At 43.4% G+C, this 22,468-nt stretch overlaps 2 protein-coding genes across 21 annotated transcripts in view; one reads left to right on the top strand and one right to left on the bottom strand.

Moving 5' to 3' along the window:
* The window catches only part of WWOX (WW domain containing oxidoreductase), a 799,245-nt gene extending 788,461 nt beyond the window's left edge, over window positions 1-10,784 (bottom strand). For 5 of the 15 annotated variants that reach the window (XM_072117506.1, XM_072117507.1, XM_072117508.1 and 2 more), the window contains exons 1-4: window positions 9,989-10,087; window positions 6,293-6,409; window positions 2,683-2,747; window positions 2,073-2,130 (exon numbers count right to left, since the gene is read on the bottom strand). In XM_072117506.1, the coding sequence (XP_071973607.1) occupies window positions 2,073-2,130; window positions 2,683-2,747; window positions 6,293-6,399 (230 nt within the window). In that variant the 5' untranslated portion in view covers window positions 6,400-6,409; window positions 9,989-10,087. Of the gene's footprint in view, window positions 1-2,072; window positions 2,131-2,682; window positions 2,748-6,292; window positions 6,410-8,907; window positions 8,930-9,019; window positions 9,136-9,988; window positions 10,091-10,527 lie in introns of those variants that run through there. The other 10 variants (XM_072117504.1, XM_072117510.1, XM_072117513.1 and 7 more) reach the window with 7 other exon arrangements.
* Window positions 9,763-22,468, top strand: part of LOC140070711 (uncharacterized) — a 99,143-nt gene continuing 86,437 nt past the window's right edge. Inside the window, exons 1-2 of one of the 6 annotated variants that reach the window (XM_072117520.1) lie at window positions 10,155-10,177; window positions 12,393-12,525. Coding sequence is in view for 1 of the 6 variants with exons in the window: in XM_072117524.1 (XP_071973625.1) it covers window positions 9,779-10,177 (399 nt within the window). In the remaining 5 variants the exon portion in view is untranslated. Of the gene's footprint in view, window positions 10,178-10,740; window positions 10,851-12,392; window positions 12,526-22,468 lie in introns of those variants that run through there. The other 5 variants (XM_072117519.1, XM_072117524.1, XM_072117518.1 and 2 more) reach the window with 5 other exon arrangements.

Here is a 22,468-nt window from a genome sequence, read left to right as displayed (position 1 = left end):
AAACCCACCTGTGAGAAGTCTCTACAAGGCCACGGTACAGTGAAACTCTAAAAATGGGAATTGCTTGCAACCCAAACTATATGTGATAAAGGACTTAGAGGTAATACCTCAGAAATGATTGATAAAAAAGAAAATCCTTTTTGACATGTTTGTACTTTTTGTAACCAATTTATGAAAAAGAAATATATAAAATCAAAAAATTTTTTAAAGAAAATCATTCCTAGTGGCTCGCTTTCTTTTTTTATATGCTGCTGATTCTGGACATTCTAGGGAGTCTAGTGTGTTCCACTACTTTTTGTAATTTTGTGCCAAACAATACTTTTATACTAGAGCAGTCGTTCTCAACCTTTCTAATGATGTGACCGCGCAATAAGTTCCTCGTGTTGCGGTGACCCCAAACCATGTACAAGAATATAACGACTATAATACTGCCCCCAATGTACAAGAAAATAACTACTATAATACTGCCCCCTATGTACAAAAATATAACTACTATAATACTGCCCCCTACGTACAGGAATATAACTACTATAATACTGCCCCCTATGTACAGGAAAATAACTACTATAATACTGCCTCCTATGTACAAGAATATAACGACTATAATACTGCCCCCAATGTACAAGAAAATAACTACTATAATACTGCCCCCTATGTACAAGAATATAACTACTATAATACTGCCCCCTACGTACAGGAATATAACTACTATAATACTGCCCCCTATGTACAGGAAAATAACTACTATAATACTGCCTCCTATGTACAGGAATATAACTACTATAATACTGTCCCCTATGTGCAAGAATATAACTACTATAATACTGCCCACTATGTACAAGAATATAACTACTATAATACTGCCCCCTAGTTCTAGTTCTCCCTCCCTCCTGCCCCCAGTTCTAATCCCCCACTGCTGCCCTCAGTTGTAGTCCCCCCTCCTACCCCCAGTTCTAGTTCCCCCTTCTTCCCCAGTTTTCACCCCCCCCCCCTGCCCCCAGTTTTTCTCCCCCCTCCTGCCCACAGTTCTAATCCCCCACTGATGCCCTCAGTTCTAATCCCCCCTCCTACCCCCAGTTCTAGTTCCCCCTTCTGCCCCCAGTTTTGGTCCCCCCTCCTGCCACCAGTTCTAGTTAAGCCAACCCCTTGCTGCTCCCAGTTCTAGCCCCTCCATCCTGCCCACAGTTCTAGTTCCCCCTCCTGCCCCCAGTTCTAGTTCACCACTCATGCCACCCGGTTCTAGTGCCCCTCCCCTCCTGCCCCAGTTTTGTCCCCCCCCCCTCCTGCCCACAGTTTTGGCCCCCCTCCTACCCCCAGTTCTAGTTCCTCCCTTCTGCCCCCAGTTCTAATCCCCCACTGCTGCCCTCAGTTCTAGTCCCCCCTCCCTCCCACAGTTTTCACCCCCCCCCTCCTGTCCCCAGTTTTGGTCCCCCCTCCTGCCACCAGTTCTAGTTTACCCACCCCTTGCTGCTCCCAGTTTTCGGCCCCTGGGAGCATGTGACCACAGCCTAAAAGGTTAAACTAGTCTGGGGGGGGGGGGGTCACTTTGTGGTTTGTTTTGGTTTTAGAATATAAAATCTTTAAAGGGAACCTACCACCACGATTCTACCTATAAAGGTAGATCAGGTGGTAGGTGGATGAATGGGACGTGAGGATAGCCCTTTTTTGGGCTAATCCTCACGTCCCGGCTATCTTTTAGAAAACTGGCGGAGAAAAGTGGCTACTGGGGCGTGGAGTAGTCGCGACTTGTACCCTCATGTCTGGCTACTCCACACCCCAGTAGCCGCTTAAAAATTTTTACATATCCCAGGATTAAAGTTTTCTAAAAGATAGCCGGGACGTGAGGATTAGCCCAAAAAAGGGCTATCCTCACGTCCCATTCATCCACCTACCACCCGATCTACCTTTATAGGTAGAATTGTGGTGGTAGGTTCCCTTTAAAAAAAATGACTTGATAAAAAAAAAAAATGTAAAAAGTGAACTAAGCTATTATTCCTCTCTTTAGGGCTGAACTATTTATTTGTACCATATATTTACAAGAAAATAATAGAACATAAATAATGCATACTTACTCAACAAAATAGGTCTGCCCATTTTCATCAGTTTCTTGCTCCCAGCCATAAGGGAGATCTGCAGGAGATGAAGATATGTCTATTACTGAGCCATACTGTCTAATAAAGCTATAGACAAGACACCAACAACCTACTAAGACTGGCACATAAGAATGAATGCCGAATTCCTGGCAGTGCACCAGGAAATGTAACTTTTTCATTGCTACAATCTGCAATACAAGGCATGTAAAATGTACCCTAATGTTTATACTGTCATCTGAACATGAATTACAGGTAAATTAAGATATGACACTATGGATGCAGTCACACGTGGCATTTACATTGCATTTTGAAACGCAATTTAACAGCTGTGCCAAATTGCATTAACATGACATTAACATTGAATAAACATTGCATTTTGTAAACACAATGTCAACTAAATGTTAACGGAATGCAATTCTCCACTGCAGAGCTGTTCATTTTTTCAAAAAGCAATGTAGATGTCTCGTGTGACCGCACCTTATGGATAAAATGCTAAACCCAAAGTTAAATGCCAGGATGAGCTCTTTCAAGAAATCACCTGGATTTATTTTACCAATTATTGAAAGAAGAAAATGAACTCTTTACCAACCTCCCGCAATTCTCTTTCGCTTGCCAGTTTTTGGGTGCTCCCACTGGGTTTTCTCATCCAAGTGGCTATTAAACAAAAGACAAATTGTTATTATCATAGTAGCAACAGATCACGTGTGTGCCACAGCATTGTGCCCATGGATGTGATGTAATACCAGAGTATGCAACATGTGAACATTGAGCCAAAATTATTATAGTAAAGACAAGCGGTCTTCAACCTACGGCAATCCCAAAGCTAAGAAACAACACAACCCAACATTCCTCCACTGCCACAAGCTGCAAGACTGGTGGAATTATAAACTCCCCGCTGTGGTTTTAAACCAAAAATATAAATAATTTTTTTGCCCAGTTCGGGATTTGAATCCACACTCCACCTGCCAGAGAGAGACAGAGCCTCTAACCACTAAGCCCATAGCCTAGTGCAGTGGTGGCGAACCTATGGCACGGGTGCCAGAGGTGGCACTCGGAGCCCTTTCTATGGGCACCCAGGCCATCACCAGCCAGGACTCCATGTATCTTCCTGCAGTCCCAGACAGCCCAGGACTTGCTGTGCACAGAGCTATTTTAAAGTGACAGCACTACCTGCGACTACAGGAAGAGTGGGAAGGCGTGGACAGATCTGGATTATCATTGTAGCTCCTGCTAGGGCCCTGACAATTCTTCCTGTTTATTGGACCCTAGAGGGAATCTACAATGAACATCCAAATTTCTTCTAATTTCTGCTTTATTGGTGTCCTCAGGGTGCTGATATGAATAAAAGCTGTGACAGAGCAGGGAGTATAAATCACAAATTAAATTTCTATGTTGGCACTTTGCGATAAATAAGTGGGTCTTGGTTGTAGTTTGGGCACTTAGTCACTAAAAGGTTCGCCATCACTGGCCTAGTGGATATCAATGGGGGGGAGGGGGGGGGGGGGTTATGTAACTACACTGTGACACAGGCTCCACACACTTGTATATGGAGAGGGATCTTCTCAGAGATTATGATTATTATTATTATTGATATTATTATTAAAGGAAACCTACCACTTGTAGTGGCAGGTTTCCGATGAAAATACCGGGCACCAGCTCAGGGTGAGCTGGTGCCGGAGCTTATTTTAGTTAGTGTTTTAAACCGCGGTATCGCGGTTTAAAACACTTTTTAAACGTTGTAGCCGGCGCAGGCAGGTACGCGCTCGGCGCTTACCGTGCACGCGGCTACATAGGAAGTGAATGAGAGCCGCGTGCACGGTAAGCGCCGAGCGCGTACCTGCCTGCGCCGGCTATAACGTTTAAAAAGTGTTTTAAACCGCGATACCGCGGTTTAAAACACTAACTAAAATAAGCTCCGGCACCAGCTCACCCTGAGCTGGTGCCCGGTATTTTCATCGGAAACCTGCCACTACAAGTGGTAGGTTTCCTTTAAGGATATTATTATGCTTATTATAGAGATAATATTTTAAGCATATAAAACAGTTAAAATAAAAGGCAAAAAACTAAGGGTTTATTCAGACGGTCGTGTCTGTTGCTCATCTGCAAAAATTGTGGATGTGATGTCTGTGTTCAGACCACATTGTATCCGTTATTTTCACTTCCATACGCCATCTGTTTCTTTTCACATATCCAAAAAAAGCTGATGGGTTTCTAATCTACCTCTCGCCCCACCCAGTTGGTTGCCTTACAACATTTGAAGAAATAAACACTCTGCATACAGATATCATGCATGTGCCGTCCATTTTTTTACAGATCCATTGACTTCTATGGATGTACGTGGTACAGACGTGAGACAAAATAATGCATGCTGCAATTATTATCTCTGCACAATTTCTGCACATCATTGAAAAAAATGGACATGAACAGACCCATAGGGAACAGAAAAAAAAAAAAGGATACCACGCGGACATTAAAAGCACCCGTTTACATGAGCCCTAAATTATACTATTTTGTATACTATTTTATATTAACATTACCAGGACAACCTTTATAATACATATATACTCATGTATATATCATGTATACATCTTTTTTTTATTATAAGGGTGGGCTGGCTGTAAACTACTGGGGGCAGGCTGGGCTGGCTGTATACTACTGGGGGCAGGCTGGGCTGGCTGTATACTACTGGGGGCAGGCTGGGCTGGCTGTATACTACTGGGGGCAGGCTGGGCTGGCTGTATACTACTGGGGGCAGGCTGGGCTGGCTGTATACTACTGGGGGCAGGCTGGCTGTATACTACTGGGGGCAGGCTGTCTGTATACTACTGGGGGCTGGCTGTATACTACTGGGGGCAGCCTGGGCTGGCTGTATACTACATGGGGCAGGCTGTCTGTATACTACTGGGGGCTGGCTGTATACTACTGGGGGCAGGCTGGGCTGGCTGTATACTACTGGGGGCAGGCTGGGCTGGCTGTATACTACTGGAGGCAGGCTGGGCTGGCTGTATACTACTGGGGGCAGGCTGGGCTGGCTGTATACTACTGGGGGCAGGCTGGGCTGGCTGTATACTACTGGGGGCAGGCTGGGCTGGCTGTATACTACTGGGGGCAGGCTGGGCTGGCTGTATACTACTGGGGGCAGGCTGGGCTGGCTGTATACTACTGGGGGCAGGCTGGGCTGGCTGTATACTACTGGGGGCAGGCTGGGCTGGCTGTATACTACTGGGGGCAGGCTGGGCTGGCTGTATACTACTGGGGGCAGGCTGGGCTGGCTGTATACTACTGGGGGCAGGCTGGGCTGGCTGTATACTACTGGGGGCAGGCTGGGCTGGCTGTATACTACTGGGGGCAGGCTGGGCTGGCTGTATACTACTGGGGGCAGGCTGGGCTGGCTGTATACTACTGGGGGCAGGCTGGGCTGGCTGTATACTACTGGGGGCAGGCTGGGCTGGCTGTATACTACTGGGGGCAGGCTGGGCTGGCTGTATACTACTGGGGGCAGGCTGGGCTGGCTGTATACTACTGGGGGCAGGCTAGGCTGGCTGTATACTACATGGGGCAGGCTGTCTGTATACTACTGGGGGCTGTCTGACTATATACTGGGAGGCTGTGACCAATGCATTTCCCACCCTTGGCTTATACTTGAGTCAATAGGTTTTCCCAGTTTTTGGTGGTAAAATTAGGGGTCTCGGCTCATACTCGAGTATATACGGTACTACACTGTCATAAAGCACTAAAGCTTCTCCTGGCAAATCACTGGTGACCGGTACTGATCGCTTGTGTTTCAATGGAAATGCAAATGCGATAAGACTGACTTTAGCATTGCATTTCTAAACGCAATGTAAATGCCCCATGTGACCGCACCCTAAACATTCAGATAATATTTTTTTCTTTTCTTGAAAGTATCCTATCGGCATCAAGTATGCAATACTTTTATGGGTATCACATCGCACTCAAAATTCTGTTATCGGTGCAACTTTAGTTTAAAGGTGTAGGGCCCATTTAAATAATAAGGGAGCCACATAAATAATGCATATTTATTTCTTATCTCAAATTTTCAAAGTTTTGGGATTTTTGTGTAGGTAGAGGAAAACAGTCAAAATAGATTAACCGTGTAGATGAGAAAATTATAATTCAGCAATGTCAGACATACAGGTTCTGCATAGATAACCATTCATGTAGACTGTGACTTCTCTTACTTGGCATAGTAAACCCATCCATCCTTGGTGCTTCTCTCCTCCCAGCCCGGTGGCAGCTCATCCTCGCTGTCAGTATCATCCAAGCCTGCGTACTTCAGGGCCGCCATAGCACTGCGGCTGAAAATGTAATGTTATTACTGGTTAATGATATAAATCAGTCCAGGAGCTCTATTACTACTACTAAAAATCATTTCTATAGCTTATACATGTACTAGCATTCTACCACTAGAGGTCCCCACAAGTCAACAAACAGGAGCAAAGAACATGTGCGGTTGTTATGAGGAGATATGGCAGCAGCACAGGGCGAGTACTAGTTTATAGGAGGCAGGAAGAAAAACTGATGACATCCTGAACTAATACATAATCCCCCAGAGAAAAAATGTCTGTGTGGTCGGTGTTTCTTCTATGACTACAGTTCAGGGCTGCTGTTAGTGGGGAGAAGGGATTCCTTCCTAGCTCACAGCTTCCATGGAGCCCACCGGCCGCTCACCTCTCACCTCCACCAGGCCACACACTTTCCCCTGCTTATGGCCTGTTTTCCCACGTGGTCATGTGCATGAAGCGCAAAGCTGTGTTCACGTGTGGCATTTACATTGTTTCTTTCAGGCCGCGGTCACACGTTCTGCTAGCGTTGCATGCCAACGCACAGGGGGCGGGACTCGGCCCAATCACATATGCGTTTCCTGGGAGAAGCATGTGATCGATAACCCAATCGCATATGCGTTTCTCTGGAAACACATATGCAATCGGGCTGAGGCCCGACCCCTGTTATGAACGCGATGCTAGCGTGTGACCGCGGCCTTAAAGGACATCTGCTACTTTGCAATCCTACCAGGATGAAGGATTGTGAACCAAGCACACTAACATACTGGTGTGTGCCCTCTCTGGCAGGATCCACAGTTCTTTCAAATTCTTATGACCTTGTTTCTAAGAAAAAAAGGATTTTAAAGTATGCAAACGAGCGTGTGGGGCTCCAGGCTCCATTAAAACTTTTTTTTTTTTTTTTGAAAAACCAAGGCACAAGAAGCTAAGTCCGGCGGCACATGGGGCATTTTAAACCTGTTTTTGGACCGTTTTTAAGCAGTCCATTAAAAAACTGCATGCATTTTTTAAAAAACCCGTTTTAATTAAAATAATTGGTAAAACCGGTCAAAAACACATGCTGTTTTTTAACGCATGCATTTTTTTAACGGACTGCTTAAAAAACGGCCCAAAAACTGATTCAAAATGCCACGTGTGCCACCAGCCTAAAAGAAGAGCATATCCTTCCAGAGGGGGCACACACCAGTATGTCAGCTGGTGCAGGGGGAAGTCTACAGCTATTTCTCCAGCTCCCGCGCTGAAGTAGAACTATCCCAGGAATGCATGAGCCTGCTCTGCTGCCGGCTCTATAGACCGGGTTTTTATATGATTGCCAGATGTGCAGGGGTTAATCAGAGCTGTTGGTTCTGGTGAGACATCAGCCCCCACAGGGCTCTAACACACATGGTGTTTTGAATTCGTTTTTGGTCCGTTTTTACGCATTACGTTAAAAAATGCATGCATTAAAAATGGACCAAAAACAGTTTCAAAACGCACCCCTAAGGCCGGTGCCACGCGCATTGCTTTTTCTGCGTTTGAAAACACAAACGCAGACGAAGCCACGCCTACCGGGGCGGGCTGCGGCCCGATGGCATCAGCATTTCTATGGAAACGCCTGCGATCGGGAACAAGCCGCCACTGTTTTGCATTAAATTAACGCAAAACACCGGCTTGATGTGCGTTAATTGTGATGTGTGTGGTTTTTTTTTTTTAACTTTATATGTCCCCCATGATTTTCATGTTTACATTGCATTTTGAAACGCATTTCAACAGCTAAGGAGAGGTGATTTGCCTAGTTACATTAGTTAATGATTACATTAACAAAACACATGCGTTAATATCTCCCTCACAGCACTGTGAAAAATAGCCGTTTGCCCACAGAAGTACATCAGCATGTAAGCTAGTCACAAAAACAATAAATATACACAATCGATATACAACATTGAGCATGAAGTCTATATTCATAAAAAATCCTAACCACAATATTGCCACCTCAAAATATCCTTAGGCAGTGCTGTCACACGTTGCTTTTTGGTTGCGTTTTATAACCCACTACTACGTTTTCGGTCCATTTAAAATTGGTCTAAGAACGCAATGTGTGACACCACCTTAAGGCCAATGACACACGTGGCGTTTTTGTCATGTTTCTGCTGCAATTTCGAACGCACTGAAAACACATGGGTTCTCGATTGCGTTTCCATTTTTACAAATACAATGCTTGATGTGCATTAGAGGACAGCTGTCATCTCTGTCACTATTTCTGTCACCTCTACCTATTGGAGCAGCTCACAAGGATCCCATCACAGCCTTTATCTAGTCAATTCATACATTAATCATTATAAAATCATCTTTTCTTTATTATGTAAATGAGCCTGGTCACATGGTCAGAGGCAGTGATGTCACCACTGTTACCCCTCCCCTCATGTCTGTGTGTAATGTATAGTAAAGCATTGCTAGTGTCTGTGCTTTACCTGGTGACATGTTCTCCCTCCTAATACACATGTGAGAGGCACAGCCATCAGCTACACAAGTACCTGACATGTTCTGCTATAACATCTGGAGCTGTTGCATCTCTCTTATACACACACAGGCTGCAGGGTGCACAAGCACCAGGAAGCACATGGAGGAGCCATTACACCATTATACCTCACATCATTATGCAGACTGTCAGTAATGTGTATAGTAGTATTTCATATACACACACACAGGCTGCAGGGGCCACCAGCACCAGGAAGCACATGGAAAAGCCATCACATCATTATACAGGTTGTCAATCAAGCACTGGGGGTGTGGCTGTGCCTCCCACTCATGACTAAGCTGGACAGCTTGAATATGATAATGACTCATTGGACTCAGGTCATTTGCATACAACTTTAGGATCTCATTGCTTAAGTTTATAGGCATGTAAAGGGATAGAGGCAATGCTTTCTAATGGTAGTTTATGAAAATATATTTAGTTTAGGGGGTTAATTTGCCTGACAGGTTCTCTTTAATTGCACGCACCTCTGTCTCTTGGAATTTGTTAAAAGTCATTGATCTTCTCCCTACTGTTTGTGCATATAATCGTATGCGTTGCAAAATGCAGAGCACAAACCCATGCGTTATTAAAAACGCCACCGCTTTTAAAAACGCAGAGAAAAAAAATGCTGGGGAGAAGACGCCAAATTAAGAAGACACTTTAACCTAAACCCAATGAAAAAGCCTTTATGCAAATATGATGTGTTTTTCAAGGCTGCAAAACTGCTATGAAAAAAATGCAACAAGAATGCCATGTGTGTCACTGGCCTCATTTCCATAAGATTGCAATCCTGTGGTAGCTGAATTTCACAGACCAACCACAGTGCAGAGGTGGTGCACCATAGGGTGATGCCAGTTTTACCAATTATCTTAATTAAAACGGGTGAAATGCATGCGTTTTTTAACAGACTGTTTAAAAAAACCGGTTCAAAATGCCTTGTGTGCCGTCTGCCTAAGGGATATATAATACATGAGAGTCCTTGCTTCCCCTCAGAAACAGCAGCACCGAAATTGTATCACAGTATTTTCCCACAGCATCCAATCTACCGTGCTACTATAGAAAATTTCTGTGGCCAAAGGACTAATGCTGTACATCACCATAGGCTTATCTTAAGCAGCTGCCCTCCAAAAGTTGACCTGTGGATATCAATCAAGCCAGAAGTAGAGAGACCAGTGACTCTTCTCCGCCCCTGTGACTCCATTACAGGTAATTTAAATAAGGAGTCAGTAAATCTTTGTCTACTAAATCTCCCAGAATATAAAAGGACATTCTGTCCAGGATACGAGGTGGGTCATAGTTTGTGGGTTCACATTAAATCCGTATGACTTGTTCACTTTGACTTTACTTGTAACACATTTTATACTGTTGTTTTCATGGTATATGTTTTATCTCAAGCCATTGTTTGCTACATTTGTGTATTTATCTGCATGTGCCTTATTATTACACTTCTATAATAATGGCAATACTACAACTATTATATCATTGCAGAGATGGATGGCTTTACAACTAGGTCGTAGACACTTCCCTGCAGCTTTTTAGACCTCTCTCTCTCTGTGCAATTGTATGGGCAGAGAGGGAGATTGTGTTATAGCAGGTGCTGCCTACTACAATGGAGCTTATGGGAGAAGGCACTTGCCTTTCGAGGATGCTGCTTGCAGCTCAAGCTCCAGAGTCCAGCCTAGACTGTAAGCTCCTGGGACAAGTGTTTTTATATGCCTGCGGTATGACTCTTCTGGGTTCAGCGCATGTACTATATGCAAATACCAGACACAGGGAATCCCAGGCTCACAGCAGCCTCAACGTATTTGTATAGACAGGATTCACATGAACCGCTCGGCACTTCCTGTGTTCAGCCTAATGTCTCCCCCAGCAGCAGAAGCCGCAAACCGAGTTCCTGCGCTCTTGTTTTCTGTGGAGGCTCCGCTCGTTTCCCTGCTGTTGTTTGTAGTACAATGCAAAGTAACTCATATTAGTAATGGATCAGTACTATAGATGTGTTTTAAGGTTCAGCAGCTGAGATATGTACTGTAGTATGACACTGCAGCAGCTGGACTGACGATCTGCAGTAGCTGAGATGTTATTAGGTTGTAGTATGAGGTTCTGCAGCAGCTGTGATATGTACTGTAGTATGACACTGCAGCAGCTGAGGTGTGTTATGAAGATCTGCAGTAGCTGAGATATGTTATTAGGTTGTAGTATGAGGTTCTGCAGCAGCTGTGATATGTACTGTAGTATGACACTGCAGCAGCTGAGGTTTGTTATGAAGATCTGCAGTAGCTGAGATATGTTATTAGGTTGTAGTATGAGGTTCTGCAGCAGCTGTGATATGTACTGTAGTATGACACTGCAGCAGCTGAGGTGTGTTATGAAGATCTGCAGTAGCTGAGATATGTTATTAGGTTGTAGTATGAGGTTCTGCAGCAGCTGTGATATGTACTGTAGTATGACACTGCAGCAGCTGAGGTGTGTTATGAAGATCTGCAGTAGCTGAGATATGTTATTAGGTTGTAGTATGAGGTTCTGTAGCGGCTGAATGTGTAGCACAAGATTGTGTAGCATTTGAATGAATCTATCACTTAGAACAGGCCAATTTAAACCAGGAACACTAATATTTAGCTGAGGGAACCCTGATGCAAGCATTCTATTTTTCTTTTTCCATTAAACCTTGTCAATTCTTCACAAATTGCCTTTATATTTTATGCAAATTAGCATCGCTTGGCGAACGCTCGAGCGTGCACAGTCGGCTCTTAGGAATGCTGTAGCTACAGCAATGCAGAAACATCTTGTTTAATCCCTGAAATGAGTGGTTTTGCTGAAAAAAACTATTATAAAATTATGATAATGAAGCTCTGTTGCTCCTGTGGCTGCCCTGGCACTCTTCTCATAGCCTAACTTTGCACTGCTCCAGCCTTGTCCTGCTGAGAATACGTAATCGGTGTGTTGTCCCTGATGGGCAGAAGCAATCAATTGCTGCACCATCCCCCAGCTGCTGTGTAGAGTCATCCAGCTCAGGTCGATTAGTGCTGTCTGGACAGTTCAGGCACCTCCTGTATATGAGGAAGTAATGTCTTTATGTACAGCAGCCAGTCTGCACCCAGCTTTCCCAAAGTACTGAATTTTCAATTTTTTTTTTTTTTTAGAAAAACCACTCAATTCAGGGATTAAACAAGATATGTTTGTGCATCAATGTAGCTAGAGCATCCTCAAATTGTAGATTTCCTTTAAAATGACTTTCCTGATGACAGGTTAAGATTTAAGATTACAGACAGAAATCTTATGACAGAATTCTGGTGTAATGCCATGTGCCACGTTTATTGAGGGTTTTAGACATTTTTGGACAGTTTTTTGACTTGTCTGAAAAGAGTATGGCCTATCCCACGTATTCAGTCTGAGCAACAGAAAATTCAGTTCTACATTAGACCTAAATTAGACCAAATATTAGCTGGTCTAAAGTTTGACTCTACTTGTGATTTTAGACTTACGGTAAATGTTTGTGTTTAGGAACTAACATGGGTTTTGGTGGTCATCAATGCAAAACATCTGTAAATGCATCTGTTTTCTGGAGTAGCTGCTCCTCGCTCCTTTTAAATTGAATTTCTGAGATCAATACCTGCAGTTACGTATCATTGTTTTGGTGAGTACTATAGTATGAAAATAATACACCAAACAGCCAAAAATAAGCAAATTTATTTAATTGTCCAGTTTAAAAATTATATATATATATTTTTGGTTATTGTTAGTTGCCTTATATTTTTGTGTTTGCAATGTACAATGTCAGCACTATCTTCAAATTTAAATTAATTATAATTGACACTAGATGGCAGTGTCATCATAAGCTGGAACTAACTTCAAGCAAAAACAATTTTTTTTTTTTCAAATTTGTATGAATGGGTTATTTCTTTATGTGCATGTATTTCTGCAAACCCCATTCAGATGTATTGAGCAGTCTGAGAAATTGCAACAAATCTTAAACAAGTGACCACTGATGAATGAAAAAAAGACTGAAGTGTGAAACCTCATTGAAAAGAATGGGTCAGTGAAAAATCACTGAAGTCAGGAAGTAAAAACTAATCTGTATGTGTCCATAAGCCAAAATGGGTTCAGTGAAAAATTACTGATATAAAAGAAAAGACAATGTGAAACCGGCCTTATTGTTTCCTATCCACAGAATAGGGGATAGCAATCTGATCAGTAATAGATTGACTACAGAGACCTGCAAAGATCACAAGAACAAGGGTACTGTTTCCCTTAATTGATGTAGAGGGTCATGCAGTTCACTGTGTCACGGGTGTCCCTGCGATCCATGCCTCGGATCCATTTCCGTCCTATGGATAAGAATATTAAGGTTGATGCACTGTCCCGTGCTTCGGATGTTGTTGGAGAAGAGCCTGTTCCTCAGCATATCATCTCTCCTGAATAACATGTTGTTGCAGCTCCGGTGGATCTTGGCAAGACGGTGTCTGACTTGCACTCTGAAAGAGGATTTTGTCTTGGGGTCATTCTTCGCCAGTGGCAGGGCACCCAGGGGTGCAACGCTCTGTGGCCCACATCTCGCGCTACTACTGGTGGCCAGGTCTGGTCAAAGATGTTCGGGATTTTGTGGGATCCTGCTCCTCCTGTGCCCGCAACAAAGCCTCCCGTCTCAAACTGGCTGGACTGTTACTTCCGCTGCCAATACCCAGTCGCCCGTGGTCTCACGTGGCAATGGACTTTGTCACTGATCTGCCTCTCTCCTCTGGCAATACTGTCATCTGGGTGGTGACGGACCAGTTTTCCAAGATGTCCCCTTCCAGGTCTTACGTCTTCCCCATGGCTTGCCAGTTTGTACTTCAAGCATAGCTTCCGGCTGCATGGACTTCCGCTGCACATCGTGTCTGACTACGGGCCCAGTTTGTCTCCAAGTTCTTCCGATGTCCTGGTGATAGAGGATCTGGTGCAGGACTTTAAATCGATTTGGTTGATTTAACCAAGACTGCACCAAGACCCAAGCTGACAAGAAGCACGGCCTCCTCCTGTCTTCTCTCCAGGTGACAAGGTGTGGTTATCTTCCAGATATGTCTGGCTGAAGATACCTATTAGAAGCTTGGTCCCCGCTTCCTTGGTCCTTTTGAAGTTACCAAGGGCATCAACCCAGTGGCATACAAACTCTGCCTTCCTCCATCAAACTACTTCCATGTCTCCCTACTGAAGCCAGTTATGTTGAACCGCCTCTCTCAGCAATCTCCTCCTCCTGAGGCTGACTCTACTGACATCTACAAAGTCAAGGAGGTGTTGGACATGAAGACCGTGAGGGGTAAGCAGTTCTTTCTTGTTGACTGGAAGGGGTTTGGGCCCAAGGAGAGATCCTGGGGAGAATATCCTGGAAAGAATTCTCCTTCAAAGATTTCTTCTAGCCAAGAAGAGGGGGAGGCCAAAGGGGGGGGAGGGTACTGTCATGCCTCGGATCAAAGACTCACCTGTGCCCCTCTTCGTGGCCGCGCTGCCCCATCCTTCAGCCCGCACTCACCTCTCCACGCTTCTGTTCCCGTCCTGGCTAGGCCGCGAGTGACCACGCTCCCTAGTGTACGCGCGCACCGGCACTTGGTGATTTAAAGGGCCAGCGCTCTTCTGGCCTGTGACGTCAAATCACTATGACGTTTCGGCCCTTCAGGCCTTCATCAAACAGTGATGTAATGTATAGAAAGTGTAACTGGCGGTGCCACGGATGGTGCAACTGCACCCACCCATTCCAGTTGGGTGCAGTTGCACCATCCATGGCACAACCAGTGTATTACACGTTCTTTACATTACATCGCTGTTTGATGAAGGCCTGAAGGGCCGAAACGCCACAGTGATTTGAAATATGAAAACTTTGCCTTAATAAAAAGCAGAAGTCAATATCTTTGTTCTCAGTCTCTATCTATACCTATGCACACGGGGTCGGATACTAGCCTGCGGCACAACATAATTTAGAAAGTGCAGACCATACATTATCCAAAAGCATTGCAGCTGGTGATTGTCTTCATGTAGGTTTTAATGATCTATCACAACACAATGTTGGTCAAGCGGGCATGGGCAGTAAAGTTAACAAGTGTGATATGTAGTTGATCCTGCACAGTTACCCTATCAAGCAAAGTAATATACTCAGGTCGTAAATGGCTTTATTGGAGCCACTAATGTACTTGATAATGACCTCTCAGGAAGAAACAGTACATTCTGCCTTTACATTTTTTCCAGACTGTGGTCCCATAAATACTGCTTATACAGTACTTGATTTTGAAACGGGAACTAAGGTTTTTTTTTTTAACATTTACATAGATTGTATGATTAGTATCTTTCATACATTTCACAACAACAAGTCATAATGGGACAACAATGACCATAGAGGTTAAAGTAAAAGATGTGGGACCATATAGAGAAATATTTAAGAGACCCAACCAGCATTTACCATTCATAATTGGCCTTTTGCAGTAGGATCAAGGAACAAGACACAACACTTTATGATTATTGCTGGAGGGAAATTATATTGTATCCTCAACCACTCCTCATACCTCATAAGTGACATAGAGGGGTTTTCATGTGAAATGGCCGCAGTATAGGGGAAACGTGTATGCTCATCTTGGATTTATAGCAGGGACCCTGGTCATACTGGTAGTCTTCAGCTCTATTTAATGCTATGAAACTGTCCAAGATAGCCCAGCAATGTATTGGGCATCTGTGTGGTAGCAATGTGCTGGACTACTCGCATCTTTGGATACTGTAATTGTTCAAGTATTACGCCCTTAGAGGTGGCCCAAAATCAAACTTTTCGATGGCATAGTAGGTCCATATTCGGGTGTTTGCTATATTGTATATTACAAAAACAGCAGCAAATTAGATTAAATGGTTTACTACACTACACATGTAGTTTTATGGCTTCAAAAGTCTTTCCCAAACTTCCACGTAACAGCATATATAAGTGACCAAGTTTAAATGAAATCTAACATTAAATTCAATGAGGGAAAACCAGGGACGCTTTCTTTGCTTATTGTGTGTCGCCTGTACTTAGACTACATATTCCATTTTATGGGTCCACAATATTTTATTTCTGGTTGATGTACCTCTTTGTAATTTTGCTCTGTCTGACCTATCACGAATTGTTAATCGCTTGGCAGTTACCTTTTATTATGAGTTTTCTCTGGTTACCCTTTGATCTACGAACTGTACCTTGTAGGCTGACATACTGTTTTTTCAATCTGTTATTCTGCTGTCTGTCATTTTTTGACATTCTTTGGCTAAAAAAAATTATCAGAAAGTTTTTGTGTTATTTGTTATACGGATTGTGTCTCAGTTAAAGGGCACGCACCACCATATCTATGCTTGTTCCCTCTTTGAGATAATGGCACTATTTCCATCTAAGGGCTCTGGTATTGCTGAGAAAAAGACATTATAAAAACACTTAACCCCTTAATGTTGAAGCCACTTTTCACCTTCCTGACCCGGCCCATTTTTTAAAATCTGACATGTCTATTTAAGTGGTTATAACTTTGGAACGCTTTAACATATCCAGTTGATTTTGAGATTGTTTTTTGTGACACATTGTGCTTCATGTTGGTTGAGAAATTTAATCAATATGTTTAGTATTTATTTATGAAATAAATGGAAATTTGGCAAAAAGTTTGAAAAACCAATGTTTTCAAAATTTTCTACTTTTTGTAAAGTTTTTTCATAGCACTAAAATAACTTGATAACTAACATTTTCCATATGTCTGCTTTAACTTGGCATCATTTTTCAAACATCTTTTCCTTTATTTAGGATGTTAGGAGGCTTATAACTTTAGGTGCAATTTTTCAGATTTTCACGAAATTCATCAAAACCTACTTTTGGAGGGTCAATTTAGTTAGAAGTGACTTTATAAGGCCCACATGACAGGAAACCCCCACAAATGACACCATTTTAGAAACTACACCCCTCAAAATATTCAAAACAACCTTTGGGAATTTTGTTAACCCTATGAGCGTTTCATGAGGGTGAAAGATAAATGAAAGTAAAATTACAGAAATGTAATTTTATCTTACTATAGATTCATTGAACACTAAAATTTGCACCTTCACAATGGGTTAAAAAGGAAAATGTATTTTACAATGTTTAAGGCAATTCCTCCTGAGTATGCCAATACCCATTTTGTCACTGTACCTTGCTGTACGGACACAGGGGGGCACTTGGAAGGGAAAGAGCGTTGTTTCGTTTTTGGAGGGCAAATATGGCTGAAAAAGTTTTCATGTGTCAGGATGCATTTGGAGAGACATAATGGTACCAAAACAGAGGAAAGCCCCAACAAGAGAGACCATTTTGGAAAGTACACCCCTTGGAGAGTTTAGCAAGGTGTAATTTGTGTATTTGACCCAACAGGTGTTTGATTCAATTAGGCCCCAAAAGGGAAAAAAGGTGAAAATGTTCTCAAAAAAGTCACTTTTACCCCAAATTTTTGTAAACCATAAGGGATAAAAGATGGAACAACCCCCATAAATGTGTAAAACTATTTCTCCTAAGCACAGAACTGCACCAATTTTGCATATAAAGTGTTGTAGGGCTCAGAAGGGAAAGAGGGGCTTTGGCCTTTTAGAAGCCAGATTTGACAATCATCCTTTACATGTGTCAGGATGCATTTGGAGAGCGCTAGTGGTACCAAAACAGAAGGAAACCCCAACAATTGTCACCATTTTGGAAAGTGCACCCTTTGGAGAATTTAGCAAGGTGTAATATGTGTATTTTCCCCTACAGGTGTTTGCTTCAATTAGGTCCCTAAAAGGAAAAATATGAACATTTTCCCCAAAAAGTCACTTTTATGGCTAATTTTTGTATCCCATAAGGCATTAAAGATAAAACAACCCCAAAAAATGTGTACTAGTATTTCTCTCATTTTCTGCCCCACACATGCAAATAAAATGTTGTATGGGTATGCAGTGAAGCTCAGAAGGGAAAGAGGGGCGTTGGCCTTTTAGAAGCCAAATTTGACAGACATCCTTTACATATGTCAGGATGCATTTAGAGAGCCATAGTGGTATCAAAACAGAGGGGAACCCCAACAAGTATCACCATTTTGGAAAGCACAACCCTTAGAGAATTTAGCAAGGTGTAATATGTGTATTTGTCCGTAAAGGTGTTTGATTTAATTAGGACTTAAATAGGAAAAAGGGGAAAATTTTCTTATAAAGGTCATTGTACCCCTAATTTTTATAGCCACAAGTGATAAAAAAATGTAATAACCCCCCAAAATGGGTAAAACTATTTCTCTCGAGTGTAGAACTACCCCACATTTGTATATAAAATGTTGTATGGGCGCACAGTAAAAGCCAAATTTGACAGAAATGTTTGACATGCATTTGGAGAACCCTAGTGGTATAAAACAGACAAGAATCCGAAAAGTGACCCTAATTTTTGACCTCACACCCCTTAGAGAATTTTGCAATGTGTAATATATGTATTTGCCCCTACAGGTGAATGATCCAATTAGGCCCTAAACATTAAAAAGGTGAAAATTTTCCTATAAATGTCACTTTACCCCCTAATTTTTGTAAGCCACAAGGGATAATATTTTAAGTAACTCCGAAAAAGGTGTAAAACTATTTCTCCCGAGTGTAGGAGTGCTCCACATGTGCATATAAAATACTTTATGGGCGCACAGTAGAGGAAAAGAGGGATGTTTGTCTTTTAGAGGCCAAATTTGACAGAAATCCTTCACATGTAAAACTCGAACAGTGGCCCTAATTGTTGAATGTACACCCCTTGGTGAATTTAGCAAGGTGTAATATGTGGTGTAGTGTAATACACGTGGTGAAATGAGCATTTTGAACATGTAGGTGGTTTCCAAATATGATGTGCAATGGAGTCCAAGATGGAAATTGCAATTATTTCTGGAAAGTTCATTGCCCGTTATGTGGCGCCCCTTATGAAATAATGGAGGGGTATAGGGAGCAACGGGACCTAACAGTTGTTACAATTATTCATTTTACCGAAATGAATTCACAACAGGTTGGGTGTGAATTGTGAATGTGTTGCGTATAAGGAGGTAGAATATACCAGGGGACCAACTAAACTTTTGTCACTCTGGAAGTGTCGCGGGTCTCTTAGTACATAGTGTCCATCCTAACTCCTCTTTTGGAACAGACTCTCTATTGAGTCCTACCTTTAGAAGCAGCAGAATTCACTGAGAAAATGCTGTCCTGGCAAAACACGGAAACATCTAATCCAGAGTACTAAAAGTAGAGGAAAAAAACAAAACAAAGGCAAACAAGAGGACGGCGCCTCGTGTGATACTGTGAGAATAAGGAGAAAGAGGTACGTATGGTATCCAATGGAACCACGCAGAAAATAGGGGGGGTATGTAGGACGTGACCCCCCCCCCCAGAGGTGTGCTCACCTTATTATAAAGTTAATGCGCTTTTAAAGTATCCGTAAGCTGCCCTTCAGCGTGCTGGTGTTTAACCTAAGTTAAACCAGTGATCCAATAGACAGAAGGGGTGGTTTAGAAAACCAAAGAGGGCTGGAACGGCGCTATTCGGACAAGGATCTTCAGGAAGGTTAAAATGCTTTATTCCATAGTAGACTCGTTTCGGGCTAATCAGCCCTTCTTCAAGTACAATTGGATAAAATAGGAGGTGATTTTCAGTGGCAGCTTAATCCGCCAAATTGCTTCAATAAGCTAAAAACCCACTAAAATTAAGGATTTTTTTTACAGTGCATCTCGTCTCGCCTCTCGCCTCTAGCCTATTCCCAATGCGCGTTGTTATAGAACGTTCAGATGTATTGCACTGTGTAATGTAAGACACTGGGACCCGGCACCGGGAGGAAGATCGCGCGACCCCAGGCACTGGCAGTCCCGGGGCTGCGGACCACCTGTTAAGCGCCGCGGGGGGGTCCAATTGACTTTAAATACACTTTAAATGCCTCTAACACGGCGCGGTCAGCGCGACCGCGGCGTGTTAGAGGAGGGTGTCAGCTATAATATATAGCCGACACCCGCAGCTTCTGGCGACGGCTCCGTTCATGAGCCGGCGCCAGAAGCTTGACGTAATAGTACTGCATTTTGCGGGAACGCACCTCCCGCCATGCAGTACTATTACGTCAAATGTCGGGAAGGGGTTAAGCATCATGTCACCTAATCACCTTATGGTGCTGCAAAGAGGGGTGAATACTAAGCAGCCGGGAGGTGTGCATAATTATGGAGCAGCAGAGCCATGAAGAGCTCCGGTGACATGATAATTTACATGTTTTTATAATCCTGTCACCTGAGCGCCTCATGGCTTAGCCTCTCCATAATTATGCATACCCTCCGGCTGCTTAGTTTTCACCCTGCTGTCCCACCCAATATGCTCAGATAGCCAGTGACGTCAGCCAGCTGTTTGGAAATCCTGCACATGCGCGGAAACTTGTCCTTTACACGACTCAAGGATTACTAATGCGGCTGCACAAGGAGATGGAGGGGATAATACTAAGCAGTCGAATGGCCTGCATAATTGTGGAGTGGCGGAGCTATGGCGGAGCACTCTGGTGTCGTGACCCTGAGCACCTCAGGCTAATTTACATATTTTTAAGTCTTTTTCTCAGTAATCTGGTGGTACATGTCCTTTAAAATTTTCCCCAGCAAAGGAGTTTTTGTTTAGTTGTGTTTTTTCTGCAAGCATTCTATAAACGGTCCACTGTGCTGATTCTTTGTATACTAACTTTTATAATTATTCCAACGAGCCTGACGGCTAGGTCCTCTGTGATCTTACTTTACAGACACTTGTGCAGTGAGAACTTCTTGTAGAGGGAATGGGGAGTGAAGAAATCTTTTCTGAATCTTTTTTGCATTAGCCCCTGAACCTGTCACTGATGAATGTCAATAGCTGGTGTTATTCAATATCTGAAAAATGTCAGTAATTTAAGTTTAATTCACATTACCTGGCTCCCTACCAGCAGCATGTGGGGAGTCCCAGGGGTGTGGCATCTGTAGCTAGGGGTGAACCTGGCCTCCCTGCTGCCTGAGGCGAACTATAGAAAGATCGCTATCGGGCGGAGCGTACATATTGCATCGCAACAGGCACAGCACATATATAACATTATGTCCAAAAGTAATATAATCAATAGAAAAGTGACAACAATATCCATGTGTAGAGCTAAATGTGGTGCAGCACTTCCTATTGATATTAAGTATATGAAGTTTGTATTGCATTTAACACTCCTCCTTGACTCCGAGTTTACACATTCCCCCTTCCATAATGATAGTGCCCACTCCCTAGAGAAAAGCACTGCACCCTGTCACACAACTACACACTCCCCCGCTAACACTATACAAGTCTCATATACCCTCCTGACACCACACTCATCTTTACCCCACTGACAACATACACACACCCTCATCCTCCATGGCATCACACACACTCTCTATCCCCCATGACTCCACACTCCTCCTCATCTCTACCCCACTGATGACATACACACACCCCAATCCTCTATGGCATTACAGTCACTCCCTATCCCCCACTGACACCACACGCACCACACACTTACCTCAGCTTATGAATGTTTACTCTCCTTGGTGTCTCTCTCATGGAAGCAGCCATGTTGTGGGGGCAGGGCTTCGTGCTGTAGGGGTGGGAGCTATGTCTGTTCTGTATCTCTGCAGCTCTAAAGCTGCAAGATGCCGAGGGGGAAGGCTTGCAGCACGGAACAGGAATAAGTCCCTGCTGTCAGCAGATCCCCAGCAGACAGAGCAGAGGTGGCACCCAAAGCAGGCGAATACCTATGCATATATCGCTAATCCTGGAAGTGAAAGTCATGTTGCTGGTGGGAGCTGTAATCCGACCAGTCAGCACAGTTAGCAGGCAGGCAGGGGCAGTGGTTCCTTCAGCCTGACGCCCCCTCCTTCTGTAGAGCCAGAACATGCTGCGGTTATAGTTATTTTAAGGCGGCACGTCCTGGCTTACAAAACTCATACAATGTCCGACTCCTCTATGATTCTGCCGCCCCCTATCGTCCACCAGGGGGCGCCGCCTGAGGCAATATTCTTGACTCTCTTCATGGTTTGTGCGCCCCTGTCTGTAGCCTGTGGGTGCCTGTGTCTCCTAACATATTCTTACACTCCTCCCTGCTCAATACACATAACAGGCAGTTGGATGGGGTGAAGGAGCTGGATTAGTGTGGAGGAAACATAACGGAAAATAGTGCCGTACCATGACAAGAATAGTTGGACCATTGTACAAGCACTGTTTCCTCCTGTGTAACTTCCTCCCCTCCCCCGTTTCCACCTACTAGATTGTAAAGTCTTGCAAGTAGTGCCCTCATTCCTATTGTTTCATCTGTCCATGTTATTAGCTGTAATATATAATTTTATTTTGGATATGCACCCCATGCTGACACTGTATAACTGTTATTTCTTTCTACACTTTTTAAGTTCATGTGTCTTTGGGTGTCAACTTCAACATGTTGAAGTTAATGTCTGGGCAGCTGCAGTATTTGCTGCCAAACATTTTAGGAGCGGTGTTAGTTAGAAAGTCACACATTTCTCTATTGGTGGCTGATTTTTCTGTGACACCAAGTATCTTTTATAATAAATGGAATTAATAGTTAGGTT

The sequence above is a fragment of the Engystomops pustulosus genome, chromosome 7 (assembly GCF_040894005.1).
Source record: "Engystomops pustulosus chromosome 7, aEngPut4.maternal, whole genome shotgun sequence".
In the NCBI taxonomy this organism is placed as follows: Eukaryota; Metazoa; Chordata; class Amphibia; order Anura; family Leptodactylidae; genus Engystomops; species Engystomops pustulosus.
Note: the sequence above shows the minus strand (reverse complement) of the source record. Positions and strands in the feature narration are given on the sequence as shown.